At 35.3% G+C, this 16,018-nt stretch overlaps 1 protein-coding gene across 3 annotated transcripts in view; it reads left to right on the top strand.

Annotated features, from left to right (window-relative positions):
* LOC115564301 (frequenin-2) overlaps positions 1-15,180 on the top strand; it is a 46,875-nt gene extending 31,695 nt beyond the window's left edge. For all 3 annotated transcript variants that reach the window (XM_089264989.1, XM_089264991.1, XM_089264990.1), the window contains 6 exons: positions 8,073-8,097; positions 8,845-8,893; positions 11,230-11,319; positions 11,384-11,462; positions 11,531-11,619; positions 12,357-15,180. In XM_089264989.1, the coding sequence (XP_089121115.1) occupies positions 8,073-8,097; positions 8,845-8,893; positions 11,230-11,319; positions 11,384-11,462; positions 11,531-11,619; positions 12,357-12,524 (500 nt within the window). In that variant the 3' untranslated portion in view covers positions 12,525-15,180. The remainder of the gene's footprint in view (positions 1-8,072; positions 8,098-8,844; positions 8,894-11,229; positions 11,320-11,383; positions 11,463-11,530; positions 11,620-12,356) is intronic.
* The last annotated feature ends 838 nt before the right edge of the window (positions 15,181-16,018 follow it).

Genomic DNA, 16,018 nt, shown 5'->3' with positions numbered 1-16,018 from the left:
GACTATCGATAACCTAAGTAAGTACATATATTTGCTTGGTATTTCGGATTTATGTATGTTAAAAAAAACGAAAAAAATGGGCGGACAGAGGGACGGATAGGTGAGCAGATGCAGGGACTTATAGAAGGAACAACAGGAGTACGGACAGACGAAGAGACAGAAGGAATCGAATCGAACAGATTGGAATGACGGACAGAAAGACGGGCAGAAAGACGGGCAGAAAGACGGACAGAAAGACGGACAGAAAGACGGACAGAAAGACGGGCAGAAGTACGCGAAACGAAGGGACAGAGAAACGTATGAAACGCAAAGACAGACGTACGGACAGACAATCGGATAACAATATGGACAGAAGGACGGACGGATGAAGATGGTCGGGCAGACAGAAGGCTAGACCGACGCACAGAAAAACTGACAGCCGGATAGGCGGATGGACAGAAAATCGGATAGAAATGTGGTTAGAAGCACGGACGGACAGACAGAAAGATGACAGACGAACGGACCAAAGGACGCATTCATGGATAGACGGATGGAGCTGAAAACAGATTAATGGATAAATATGCGCATAGAAGACGGACAGATAATCATACGGACGGACAGAAAGACAGATGGACGGAAGGACGTAAACAACGAGGAAGAACTAGATTTGAAGCTAAACTACTTTCAGCTATTACATGGATAATTGTTATGAACTTTAATGCAAAACTTTTGGGCAGTGCAAGTTTTAAACTAATATGATTTACAGCTATGCTTATTCCCATTTAGAGCTCCTAGTGAGACTCCTGGAGAATAATATAATAAATGCAGTTTGCAATGGAAATAATGATGATTGAGTTTGCTGAGATTCCAAATCAAAAGTGAAACGAGAATAAATGGAATTCCAAAGAGAAATAGCTGAGCTGACATTTGGTCTTCCAATTAAGTCATCTATATGTGTCTATCCACATATTCGGGTATATATTTTGTGTGACTGCTTAGTGTGGATTATCTGGCTGTCCGCATCGAATGCCAATTAGGTGTTTTGATTAATTGGTCATTTGTTGCGCCGCCAGGTGGCGTGTTTGTAACTTATTTGGGGCTGTCATGTTTACAGGGTATTCGGCGTGCACACACAAACTTGGGAGTTGAATGTGGCAAACAGCTGGAAAAGTTTGCCGTTACACGCACACGTCACACACACACAAACACACACACACATGCACATATGCGCCCGCATGCAAGTCGCAGCTCGAGCTTATTTTGTTTTCTCTTCTCTTCTTTTTTTGCCCCTCTTATTTCTTAATTATATTACTTTGTTTTTGTTGTTCTTTCATTTTTTTTTTTTTGTTGGAGGGTTTTTCAATGTGTGGAAGACCTTTGGCAGTCATTCATTAATTAGCATGTGGCCACTCCCAGGCGGCGGCTGACTGAATGAGCTCTTGCCACCAGCTCACAGTGGTTGCGCCCATAGGCCAAAAGTCAAAAAACCCATCGCAACCAATTTTGACAAAACCCACACAAATTGACTCGTAAATGTCCAAACTTCTTAATGGCAAACCGGGTTTTCCTAGATTTTCACTGGTACTTTTTAAAAATAGCATTGAAATGCCGAAAACGTGCTCATTTTCGCACAGCTGATGCGCTCAGTAAGCATTTTTTCACTTTAGCGTTGCATTTCAAAGTGGTCAGACGTTATCTTAAGTGGTCCAGATTAATTTTTTTAGTATGGATATTGAAGTACAAGGTATTTACTCTAATTTCCAATTAAAATTACTAGTCAACTAATCAAATTGTTATTGTGAAATTAATTTGTTTGATTTAATCTTTTTATGTGTGTTTTTAAGCGTCTTTTTTATGTTTAGGTGGACTTTTAGTTATGATCCCACAAAATTCCACAGAAATGTTTTATATCCCCGTATTTGTCTGACTTTTAAGGTAATAAATGTGTTTAGTTTAGGTGCCAAAATTTGCCCATGCATTTATAAACGTAAATAAAGTGACGGCGTCTCCCATTATAAAAGGTCAGCTGTGCCCTGCGAAACGTCTGATTGGCGTAATGTTTTGTTGTTTTTGTCTCTCTTTTCGTCGTTTGTGGTTATATATGATTCGAAAATTGATTATTCTTTTATTAATTAATCGTTTTTATTTGATTTGGTTGATTGAATTTCGTAGACAATTTTTATAGGTGTGTTTTTACGCGCCTATATATTTTTGATTTTTGGTGCACAACAAATGGAACCAATGCAGAAAAACTAGACACTGATAGAATTTGTACACATTGAAATTAAAAAGAGCCGACCTGGATGATTTGCCAAAGCGTATTTCGTTCATTTGTAAAAGATTCGCAACTCTTTGGCAAAAACACAATCTTACAAAATTCTCTGTAATGCAATATCAAAATATTTGGCTAAAAGAAAAGGAAACAATTTCATTGTGCTGTGACCACCGATCAATACCCAAAGCAATTGTTCATCGAGTCAAAGAAAGTTACCTTAAACAAAAAAAAAAAAAAAAAAAAAATTATTGAACAGTACATTCAAATTATTATTAGAAGAGTAAATATATGTAAATATAAGCATAGAACTTGATAATTTTAGATTTTCTTACTATTTGCTTCATTTATTTTTAATAAATCATCTGTTTTGTTCTAATGTTATATTAGAAAAAAAAATTTTTTTGAGGTTACGTATTGGTGTAGGGTGTTGGTGGGCTATACGACTTATTTAGGCATGCTATATTACTTATTATATTTTTATAGAATTTTGGACAAAATTTCATCATTTTATCTCCACTAGAAGTACTTTTGGCCGCTCTCCCCATACAAGCGCAACCACTGTGCAGCTAGGTGTGTGCGTGTCGATGTCTCTCTCTCCCACTCCCTCTCTCTCTCTCTCTATCTCCCACTCTCTCTTTTATTGCCCGTGTGTGCTTATGCAAAAAAGTTAAATTTAATCAGTTTAAAATTAAATCAAATGCCGCCAAGTCAAAATCACAAGAGTCGTTGGCCTTTTGCTCGCCCGCCCCTAAAAGCAGGCAACGAAAAATGTTTTTCCTTTCCGGGTTTTTTCTCTCTCTCTCTCTCTCTCGAAAATGATTAAATAAACACTGCTGCCAGAGGAAGACAAAATGGCTGAATCAGACGTGAAAAAATGCCGTCTTGTGCAAATAAACATTTAAATCGAAATAATTTTGTTTGCTTATTATTATTTTTTTTTTCCATTTTCATTTTTTTCTGTTGGCCTGTGTGAGGGGAATTGGTTCTTTGAGTAGCTCACTCACTTCGCCCAGCTATGAACTAATTTGCTTTAATGCTGGCGGCGCTAAACACACACACACACATAGTGACGCACACATGTAGCTTGAGATATACCCACACATATGCATTATTCATATAGCCGCAGTAAAAGTCCTCTAACGTCGACATCAACATGCCCAGGAGCTAACTTAGCGGACGCGTTGGCGTGCGTAGACTTTTAAGTGTGTGTGTGTGCGTGTGTGTGTGTGTGGTAGTGGGGTGCGCGGTGTTGTTAGCCCCAGCGATTTGATGGCGCTTTGTGCTTGCCCTTGCCTTTGCCTTTGCCTTTGCCTTTGCCTTTGCCGGCGCCTATGGCGCTTATAATGAGTTATATTTTGATGCCAGGCAACTGAGGAGCTTTTCAATTTGTGCTCAATGGCTGCGGCTGACTTGAATTGCGTGTGCCAGGCAAGAACTGCTATGACTGACGGCCAGTCGGCCGCAAGACCCAGCTCAGCCACTCAGCTAACCCCCGATGCCATTACACATTTTCCAATTAATAATGCAATTCGCATATATCTAAATATCAAATGGATTTCCCTGCCCCCGCAGCAAATTGTTTAACAAGCCCAATCAAAGAGTTCGCATCAAATGTGAGTCTATTGAGATATACATAGATGGGATGGGCGTGGCCATCGAAATCAATTTACTGAGCAATGGAAAATCATTTGGCTTTACAAAAAGTCCAGATCGCAGATTGGTTTGATAGAGCGTATAATTGAGGAACTGGAAAGGTCAATCAAGTGATTCGCCATTTGCCCATTCAACTGGAGTAATATGAGTTCTGGTTATTAGAAAATCCATTTGTTTTAGTGTATGTGTTGTAGGCTTATCGAAATTATAGTAAGTCTATAAAGATCGCATAAAAAGAGAGAGTTTTTCTACTACTGTATATAGATGGAATTTTATAAATTATATAAATTTTCAATTTGTAGTATATTCATATGATTTTTGGAATGTTCACTGGACATTTTTTTTATTTAATTTTTTTTTTTTTTATTATTATGAAATATTTATTTAATATTTATTAATGTAATGTTTCATGTTCGCTGGACATTTTTTTATTTAATTTTTTTTTTTATTATTATGAAATATTTATTTAATATTTATTAATGTAATGTTTCATGTTCGCTGGACATTTTTTTTATTTAATTTTTTTTTTATTATTATGAAATATTTATTTAATATTTATTAATTATTTATTACTTCTTATTATTTATCATTTCTTATTATGATTTATTTTACTGCCTTACAGCCTTTTGTAACACTTAATCTAAACAAAAATTGTGAAAATATTATATAGAAAATATATTCATTTTTAAATTAAATCATATCATATTCATATCATATCATCTTTCCTTTACATTCTTTCCTTTACATTCTTTTAATTATGGCATATTTATTTATTGTTTATTAATTAATTTAGTATTTATTGATGTTCTGTTGCCTTTTAATGAACTTAGTCTAAATATATTTAATATATTTATTTAGTATTATTAAAGCGAAAAAAATTAAAAATAAAAAAAAAAGAAAATGCATATGGGAGGAGATCGAACTTTTCTCGACTTTTTAGAGAATTTCGATTTTTTAAAAGCTATAATATAAAAAGACGAAAGATATTTAGAGTGATATTTAGCTTATGGAATCGCAAATACATTAAAGTAAACAATCAACAACAGGTAGAGGCGACTGAGTCTTCTTCTTGAACACGTATGTGGAGTGGAGAGAGATTTTTTTTAGCTTATAGTCTTGAGCTTAATCTTTGTCTATATAGAATAATAAATAAACAACAGGCTAAACAAATAGGATAAACAAATATTTTATTCGCTATGAATTTGTTTTTTTTTTTTTTTTTCACATCGAAAACCATTTATATTACTTCGCTAGAATTGTTTTCTTCTTGGCGTGAGGGTATTCAGAGTTCGTTACACTTGACCCAGCCAGCTTTGCTCGTGTTTTTCAATGTTTTTTTGTTTTTTTTTTTTCATTTATAAAGTGGCGCACGAGTCTGGGCCTCGCGCTGGCTCCTAAGTGCAGACGTGCATGCACCACACGCGCCTCTAAGTATGTTATATGACGATAAGCTAACACACACACACACACACACACACACACACACACACACACACACACACACATACATACATATCGATATATGTGTGTATATGTAGCTGAGCACATAGCTTTAATAGTTAATATGTGCATGGGTGTAGCTGCACATGTATGTATGTATGTGTGTCTCTCTTTGGCTGAGCTGCCAGGTAATAAATTAAATGATTTATTAAATGATATGAACTTTATGCAACCTTGCACACAGACAGACATGCACACATACACATGGACATAGACAGGCAGTTGGTATGTTTCCGGCGGGGATGATCTACATCAATTGGCCAGCTCCTTGGTGGGGTCAGCCGGTCTAAGCCCGGCCAATGGCATCCCATCAATATTTGAGGTCCGTAAGCCGACCAAACTTGGCCTAAGAGGGCATAACTCAGCGGCTGAGCCAAATTGTTTACGAGCTCATCAGCTTGGCCATCTGGCGGCCGATAAGGCCAGAGGTAAGCAGCTTAGGCCAGGCCCCAGTCTCGGCTCAATCGAGGATGCTCGAGCTTAGAGAGAACGGGCGAAAGCTGAGCTTGTGAATGATGGCGATTATTATCAGCATTAGTATTAATATTGCTGGTATTATTATTATTAATATTATTATCATTATAATTACTATTATTATTATTCATTGCATATGCTATATATAGCGATTCTATTCATCTGTGACTCATAAGCGCTGTGCTCGCTTGAACAACTCACCGATGATTGCTAATTCGATTCCATTTCAGTCGTAAATCCCAAATGAGAGGTTCAACTGTTTCACTAATTCACTTAGTTAAAATGCTATCTGCACTGCTTTTGATTGCCAGGTTTGTTGGAGCTTGAAATATGTGGAATATATACTTGCAAATACCCTGCACACATATAAGGCTAAGTTTTGTGTTTGATAAAGAATTTCTATATATTAGTGGAGTGACTATAAATCTATACTTCAATATTTTACATAGTTTGTATATGTATATTTTTATGTATATGATATATCTCTCTCTCTCTTTCTCGCTCTCAACACGATTCATTCGTGTGAGGCTCGCTTCACGAACATCGACCCGTTTAACGCGCGCACAATGAGACTCAGTAGCTGAGTAAAATAGCTAAAGAGAAGACACATACACACGCACACACTAAATCGATGCGTTTAGCAAGCTGGCAAACACACCAATACATGCACAAAAGGCATTTCGCTTCATTTAACTCAACGAAACGGTCAGAGAGCAGCCAGAGCGAAACGGTTATGAACCGATCGGGAATGAGCTTGCTCAGCTGCCAATGCAATCGGTCGCTCTCTGAGTGCGAGTGAGATACACTCATTGGCAGACATCGCGTAACGGACAACAGTTATTTGTGAGCTTTCTGTGTCCCGAGATATTTGTATGTATGTATCTCTTTCTTTTTATGTGCTGCCATCTTGCTAAGTCTGCTGAAAAGAGATCGAGCATTGCCTTCTTTCACTCGAGCTGTTTCTGCAGTAATTATAAACAAGCTTGTTGTTGATTTGTGGTTGACATTTTAAATCTTTTAAATATGTATTGTGAACGAATCTTGAGTGTCAATAGTTTAATTGCTTAGTGAGCGAGCATCATGCAGTCGACTCCACAGTATAAGCCAAGTACTGATTCACAATGTGATATGCAGGATATACGCGTGGATGGCCCCATAAAGTATGCTATATGTTTATAAGCAAATAAATATTTTTTATCTATTTATATATTCCTGTATAACGAATTTTTCTTCCCATTTTATCGATAACTCACTTTCGTATCTCTATCATAGCCTGAGTTCTGTAGCCGCTTCAGGCTTACATCAATGAATATTAAAATATTGTGATATATAATGTTTTTATATATATTGCTGTAAACATGAATGGATTACTCGCAAAGGATGGATACTTTGAAGTGTGCCATGCGGACTGCTGCAATGAATACAGAGATTACGAATGTATTCACAAATCAGGAATTACTGTAATGCATTTACTTGCCAAAAACACGCATTCCGAATGACATTATCTCGCAATTGTTATTCAGGTTGTGCAACAATTAATTTCCTATAGTAAAGCCCATAAGCTGCGTTAACTGCGCAGTAAGCAGAATATCTGCTTATGTGTGTGTGTGTGTGCACACAGATACAGATGCAGGCACGTGCACAAGCACAGCTACTGGCAGGGTAAATACATACATACATAAAAAATTCTCGAATTAACAATGCATAAAATGCGTTTAGTGAGAACGTTGAATGCGAAGCTAAAAAACTTTGAGTAAATGAGTGCGCGACAAAAAAGCGAATCGCATGAGCGGGAATGCGGGTAAGCGAGGATAAAAACAACAGCAATACAAAAATAAAATGAAAATAAAACATAGTCAACTAAATGCGCAATGCTGAACATGCACTGAGAAATACGAAGATTAAGCTTGGCCAACACTTGAGTGATTCGAGTGATTCAGAGTTGGCTCGAATTCATTCATACAGAGAGTGATGAATGCGTGCTCAAACTCAAGCTCACTCAATTCATTGTGTGCGACTCACTCACTCAACCCGAATCAATTCGAATGCATTCAAACCGCCGTAAGCTCTTCGTAGAGTTCAGGGTAACTGCTAGTCGTGCACAGCCGACTAGAGCGCGCTCACTCGCTTTCATTTCAAATATCTAGTAAATATTTCCCTCTCTCTTTCTCTGTCTCCCATCTCTTTGCAGTTACCGAAAAGGAAATACGTCAATGGTAAGATTTTGGGTGTTCCAATTAGAAAGCAATTTGCGATACGCAATTTGCCAAATGTCACAAATCGTAGCGCCTCTTAATGCGTATGTATGTATTACACACACATGAGTTCATTCCATTCACAATAATTTGTTGTTCATTTCATTTTTTCTTAAATTCAAATTAAATGTAATCATCATCATATGTCTCTCTCTCTCTCTCTCTCTATCTCTATCTCTCTGAGTGTGCGTTTGTGTGTGCATTCGATATTCGAATATTCGATTGCGAATGCCTCGCATTATGTAAATATCACAAACTCAATTAGCATTAAATAATGCACACCAAATTGTTGACATTCGATTATTAAATATTTACATTCAACGAATTTTCCATGTACGAATTTCTCTCATTTTCGTTTTCTGTTCTATCAATATATAAACTAGTGTATGTACATATATACTCGGATATTTAAATAAGAATTTTTACTCTTAAATTGCTTTAACTTATTTCATTTTTGTTTTGTCTTCTTCTTTTGCGTTTGATCAACTGATTTTTGGACTGTTTGTTAATCTTAAATCGTCTACCTCTCTCCCTCTCTCTATACTCTCGCTCTCTACTGTCTACTGTCTCTACTTCAACTCTTGCATTTTGCTCTGGATTCGTTTTGTTTTACCTGTACCTCACTGAACTCTAAACTGTGCTATCCCAAAAACAAAACAAAACAAAACCAAAAACCAAAAACCAAACAAAATCTATGTCACTTTGAAGGCACAAAGGTTTTCTCAAAGACTGCCCGAACGGTCTGCTGACTGAACAAGTAAGTAAAGGGCGCGAGCCCAACGCCTCTACGTTTACATAATTTTATTTATTAATAACAAAAATTAAAGGAAAAAAAACGAAGCAATATAAACCCATTAACCCAGCTATAACCATGCCCAACTGAGCTCTGTTTTTTTTTCGCAGCCTCTTTCGATTCGATAATTCACAATTTTAAACAAAAGAGAAAACTACTTGGAAATTCCTTCTTTTTATTTCTCGTCTTTTTATTTTTACTTTTTTTTATTTACATGCCAAATTTGTTATGGCCATACTCGAAATTTTATGTTTGTTTGGCCTTGTGCCACGCCCAATGCCAACGCGATTATTGGTGACGCAGTTCTGGGGCCTTTTGCGGCCTGTTTGCGGCTGCCAATGGAACTTGTCCATGTTTTCCATACCCTGAATCCATTCAGAATGTAAAGTCAGGGCGTAAAGGTTTCCTTAAAATGTTCGCAACAGCCAGAAATGGGCGTGACCGCACCCAGAAAGTATATAAAGATTCTCGATCAAGTTGATGATCTAAGTCCATTTAGAACTCTCTATCTCTCTGTCTGTCTATCTGTGCCTTTGTCCGCTTGTATGATCTTCGAAAGAAAAGGAAATTTTTATTGTAGCTCCCTGTAAGTCAAGCTTATATCAAGTTTGCTTCAAAGCAACGATAACTATTACTATTCTAATGCTATCGATTATTATCGAATAACTATTCAGTTCTTCAAAGGACATCCCATAGTCGAATAGCCTCGACTTGAATTTTGTACTTGCTTTTTTTCCCGTGTTGTGCAAAATGTGGTTGCTGCCAGGGCGCAGGTCCCACTTCCACTATAAGTATTGAATGCTTGACAAAGGGGTATCATGCGACAGCATCGAATACACAAAATAGTCGAGTAAACAAATATTTCTTAGGCAGCGTCTGAGTCTGAGGCAAACACTCCAGATTTAGTGTAATGTGAGTGAGAGAATTAAGTTTACTTAAGCCAACTATTTAAGAGCTAGACACACCAAATATGATTGTGTTGATCCTGGGTAGGATGAGCAATTGAGGAGCATATTTAAAGAATTCGAGTATTAGCTCAATGGGTAGCCTATTCGAGCATGTTTTCATTTCTGTGGATCGCCAGATATCGTCTATAAAATTTGATGTAAAAATTGTAGCTACTCATTTTGATTTTTGCTAAGCGCAAATTCGTTGCAATAAATCGATAATCATCGAAAATGAGAGCCCATATATAGCGAACATTTACTATGTCTATCTAGCTTAATAGGTTTCGATTATGATAATAAGATTTCCTATAACAAACCTACAAATAAGGCATATTATCGATTCCCCGATACCGTCTCGATATCGATATCGTCTCTGAGAATAGATGTTTAGACACCTCCGTAGTTGAGCGGGGAAAGAAACATTTCCCATACTGAACAACTAGAGCAACTACGTGGTATCTGCTAGTTGGGTAATACAACTTTGCCTTGTACACATATATGTAGATATATAATTTATTCACAGCATACTCACAAAGGCATTTGCGGTTTTCGTGCAACTCATGCAATGATGTATTACCAGAGCCTTTCGAAAATAGAATAAAATAAAATCATAATAAATAAAATGAACATTTTTATGGCATATGAGCTTTGCTTTTATTTGATATTAAATTTAGTGCAGCATTAAAATTCGGTTTTTACTTCATGTATAAATATATAGCTCTATTAAGACTGTCCCAGTCAGTTTTTTCTGAAATTGAAATTAATTGAAATTCCAATTAATGTAAATACGCTCCACTAACTTCCAGCTCTTGCTTAACTTTTACGAACTACTCTAATCACTAGAACTAACTTTTTTCACCGTTGTAAAAGCAAACTAAACTATAAAACTTCAACTAATTTTTATGATATTTATCTGTTTGCTTAAAATTTTATACATGTCTTGGCTGCGAATTGGTTTATGCTTTTATACTCTGATGTACATATACTTCTATATACTCTATGTTCAAGGTCTGCTCAAAAAGTACTTTAAGCTTTAATTTCCAATTCAATATGATAACAAATTGATTAGTCGAATTTATCGAAATACAAGGGGAATATATATACAGTAAATCGATAACTGCTCAAAGAGATTCGATTGGTATTCAATATGAAGTACTCGATTTTTCATAATATCAATACAGAAACTACTTGAAATGGTTACAAAATAAGGCGAGAGGAATTGCTCTAGACTCGTGTCTTAATTAAAATATACTAAAAATACTAACAAACATTTAAATATATATCCTCAATATATTTTGATATAATTTCATCAATATTTTCTTGTCATCTATTGTGAACGTTCTCTGCGCACAGGGATTCATCAAAATTTACAAGCAGTTTTTCCCAGACGGTGATCCCAGTAAATTTGCCTCGTTGGTATTTCGAGTATTCGATGAGAACAATGTAAGTGAGGCGCTTTCACGCGAATCAATTGAATGAATGAATTAATCAATTAAAATGTCGGCAGGATGGAGCTATTGAATTTGAGGAATTCATACGTGCGCTGTCCATAACATCGCGTGGAAATCTGGATGAGAAACTGCACTGTAAGTGGAGCCGGTGTTACGGCTAGAGCTGAATAATTATTCAACATACGAATCTGTTCACTCGATAGGGGCCTTCCGTCTCTATGACGTCGACAACGATGGCTACATCACGCGAGAGGAAATGTACAATATTGTCGATGCAATTTATCAAATGGTGGTAAGTGCTCGAGGAGTCTCCCGGGAGAAAATCCAGGAGAGGGAGCCACAGCGCGTAAAAGGGAGTTGGATGAAAACAGAAATAAAAACATTTTTGTTGGAGTTGTGGCAACTTTTAATTTGATATTTTTTTCACTACTGCGCTCAAAAACGAATTCCCTTTGCGCTTTCACAATGTGCACGATACCAGAATTTCAATGCCCTGACACCTTCCCACTGTCCACTGACAATCGCAGGAATGAGCCTGTACGTGTGACCACATCTTTCTCTCTCTCTCTCTGTTAGAGAGGAGACTATGCAAAGAGTAGAAGTCAAGTAGTAGAGGCAAGCAAAGGAATGTACATCTCTAATATATGTAAATAGGAGTGTCAGAGTCAAAGTCAGAGTCAGAGTCAGAGTCAGAGTCAGAGTCAGAGTCAGAGTCAGAGTCAGAGTCAGAGTCAGAGTCAGAGTCAGAGTCAGAGTCAGAGTCAGAGTCAGAGTCAGAGTCAGAGTCAGAGTCAGAGTCAGAGTCAGAGTCAGAGTCAGAGTCAGAGTCAGAGTCAGAGTCAGAGTCAGAGTCAGAGTCAGAGTCAGAGTCAGAGTCAGAGTCAGAGTCAGAGTCACAGTCACAGTCAGAGTCAGAGTCAGATTCAGATTGATTGAATTGAATTGAATTGATTAGAAATTGATTGAATTCATTATTGAATATTTATAGAATTCATTTCTTATTGATGCAATTTCGTTACTTTCCGGCAGGGCCAACAGCCGCAGACGGAGGATGAGAATACGCCGCAGAAGCGTGTCGACAAGATCTTCGATCAAATGGACAAGAATCACGACGATCGGCTAACCTTGGAAGAGTTTCGTGAGGGTAGTAAAGCTGATCCACGTATAGTTCAGGCGTTAAGTTTAGGTGGTGATTAACCAATGGAGTAATTGTAATTCGAGATTGTCACCGAGTTGGAAGACAACGAATTCGTGCACAATAAATCTGAATATGGTTCGATGATATATACAAACAAACAGACGCACACATATATATGCATATGCACATGTATGTGTATGTATATGTATATGTGTATGTATATTATAAATGGTTAAGTACATCCAACAAAACATGCAGACACTCCCACACACGTTCCCACACTCGCCCACACACAGACACACGCACACCATTTGCTGGAGGCAAAAATGAAAGCGAAACGCAAATTGGAAAATTTGTTTCTTAGAAATTCAACATGATTGCAGAATATTTGAAACTAAAAAATAAAAAATAAAAAAATAAACAAGCAATAACAATAAGCAGACAAAATAGAAACACAATTAACAGCGTGGAATGTTATGCATAAAAAAAAAATAATAGGAATATATGATATATATTTATATAACAAAACACCAACTAAAATAAAGGAAATGCTTGTTGTATTTTTTTTTAATTACGTATGTATGTATATACTATATATAAATATATGCATATATAACTAAACATTAGGCATTTGTTCAATTGTGAAAGCATTTTTATTGAAATGCTTGAAGAAATAAAAAAAAAAAACCAACAAAAACAAATTCAAAGAGAAGAGTAAAAATAATTGCAAATTTTTTAAATTCCGAAATTTTATTTAATATTTATATATATATTTTTTTTTTTGTCGATAATAAATGAAATACGCTAATATACATACATATAATATCTGAAATATGTTAGGCAATGCTATATACAATATATATATATTAACATAGGTATATATATATTATTGCATTACAATTGCCTAAAGTTAATGCTAAAGCTTTTAAAATAAAATAAAAAGAAATTGATAAAAAACAAATGAAGCAAGGCAGTCCCCTAAATACGCCGCTTACTCAGCTCGATTATATCGATATGTTGATAATCGATATTCATTGAATACAAAATTTGCTTATTGTGAACTAATCAAATAAAAAAATATATATATTTATATATGTATATGTATATATATATATGGGTATTGCTCCACAGCAACAAAGAATCTCGAGCTCGAGCCGGTCCGATGTATGAAAGCATCTACTATAATACATACACAATGTATTGATGGTTTAATCTGGTCTGAGCTCTCATTGGGCTAAGAACTGCTATTGACACGGGAGTAACTAAACCACCCAATACTCTCTCTGGGCAGCAAACGCTACTTAGGCTAGCAATTCCCAATGGTCAGCGACAGAGACGAGCTCTACTTCCAGTTGCGAGGGCCGGTCCTGCAGTACTCGCGTCGCTGTAAGGCAGTATATATATATGTAGATATATGTACATATGTATACATGTGCGTATATACATATGTATATGTACCTACCTATGTATTTATGTATACATATACATACATATATATAAAATGATAACTCAAGTCAAATCTAAAGTCAGGAAGCTTTTTATCAAACTTGAAAAAGGAAAAACTTTTTAATTTTACTATTGCATGTGGCATGCTTCTAATCTACTTATTTATATCATATGTATACATCATATATAAATATATTTATATATATGTATATATGTACATACTAAGTTCTGTATATTCTAATCGATCCTTTCCGCTGAGTGATGTATGCGTGCAGTATTTCATTGATTTGTATTCAGTTTTTCGCTTTCCGGAGCTCAGACAATCTATCTTTTTAGTATTTTATGAAGAAGAATAAATGGAAGGATAATACGGATGGACGAACAAATGGATGGACTCTGCTAAATCAAACCATATATGTTTATACTTTATAGACAGTTGTAATGTCGAATGCCCACAGTCAATAAGAAATAGTGGATGTATCTACTTTCGTTTTTAATTAAAAACTTCAATTTTGTCAACCTTTACATATTGAAACCTTGATTGGAATAGTCAACGCTTGAGCTTATCTACAAGTTTAGTCAAGCTGCACACATACATGATAAATGGAGATGGATGGATGCGGATATGGATATTTTTGGAGTACAAATTGAAATAAAAGTCGCTTATACATACTCTGTATATATACTTAATACGAATATATGTGTTTGTGTGTGTGTTTTTTTTTTCTATTTAAATTTACTATTGTTAAACACATATATACATATATGATATGATATGATATTTTCATGCATGCCTTATTGAATAATATCAAAAATTTTCTATTCGATTTATTTTGGCAATCTACAACTACTTAGAGCTTGCAACTTTCGAAAACATATTCAAATGAAAATACGAAAAAAAAAAAACAAACAAAAAATATACATATATATATATTTACATACAATATTTATATATCTAGAATAATATAAGTACGTTTGGAATGCCTTAGAAACTATCGCATTTTACAATCATCGTCGTGCAAACTCTCTGGAAAACAGACTCAACACACACTCTCTATACACGCTCTATACACGCTCTATACACTCTCTATACGAACTATACACCTATGCTTAACAATTTATACACTATTCTCCTAATTTTCTGCTTTCGTATATATATTTTCTTCTCTACAAACAGTCTAATCACCATACTAAAATGATTTCTATTTTATATGTGGTTCAGCTTTATAAAAAAAAATATTAAAAAAAAAAAAAAACAAAGGAAAAAAAGCATTAAAACCAAACTCTAAACTCTGACAAACTCAGCTTACAGTAAAATCAAATGTGTGAAATAGTAAAATCATAAAAAAATACACAAAAACAAAAATAAAATAAAACAAATATATATATATCAATAAAATATAAGCTAAACATCCCCTTAAAAAACTGAGAATAATAAAAACAAATGTTAAAACACCATATCTATGATAATCTAGTCAGCACTGTCAGACTAGCAAATACCCTGAACCCAGTATGGATAGTTTACAAGAATTAACTTGCTTGACTTTAGTACGATTTATATGAATGCCTGACTGGAAATACCCTGACTAGATTGACTAGCAAATACCCTGGCAAAAAAAAAAAAAAAAAAAAAAAAAAATGCTAGATCTAGTCCGATTTATATATCTGCTTGCTTAGGAAATACCCTGAAAAGTTTGCCTTTCTAATATCCTGAGATCTGCATCGTTTTCTTTATACACATGAATAACTCAGCCAAAATAGAGAGTCTTTTATCTCCACTTTTAGCTTTACAGCATAGCAGAAGAATTTTGTTCGCTCTACTCCGATATATTTGACTGCCTGACCAGGAAATACCCTGACATACATCAAGTAAAAAGCTTTCAGCTTTAAAGCAACCATACCGTTAAACAAATTTATAAACCGATATTTCCATTAAAAACTCCTTAAACTCCTTAAAAAAACTAAAAACTTAAATAAGAAACGATAAATGAAATATTTTAGTGTCATCTGGGTTCAGGGCATACTATTTATACATATTTCGATTGTACATTCTCTGGTGCAATGTGCTTTATACAACCTATACTCTATTCGATCCACTTACTTTACA

Source organism: Drosophila navojoa, chromosome X, assembly GCF_054131105.1.
Source record: "Drosophila navojoa isolate 15081-1374.11 chromosome X, UAZ_NAV_1.0, whole genome shotgun sequence".
Lineage (NCBI taxonomy): Eukaryota > Metazoa > Arthropoda > Insecta > Diptera > Drosophilidae > Drosophila > Drosophila navojoa.
This window is presented reverse-complemented; position numbering and strand designations above follow the sequence as displayed.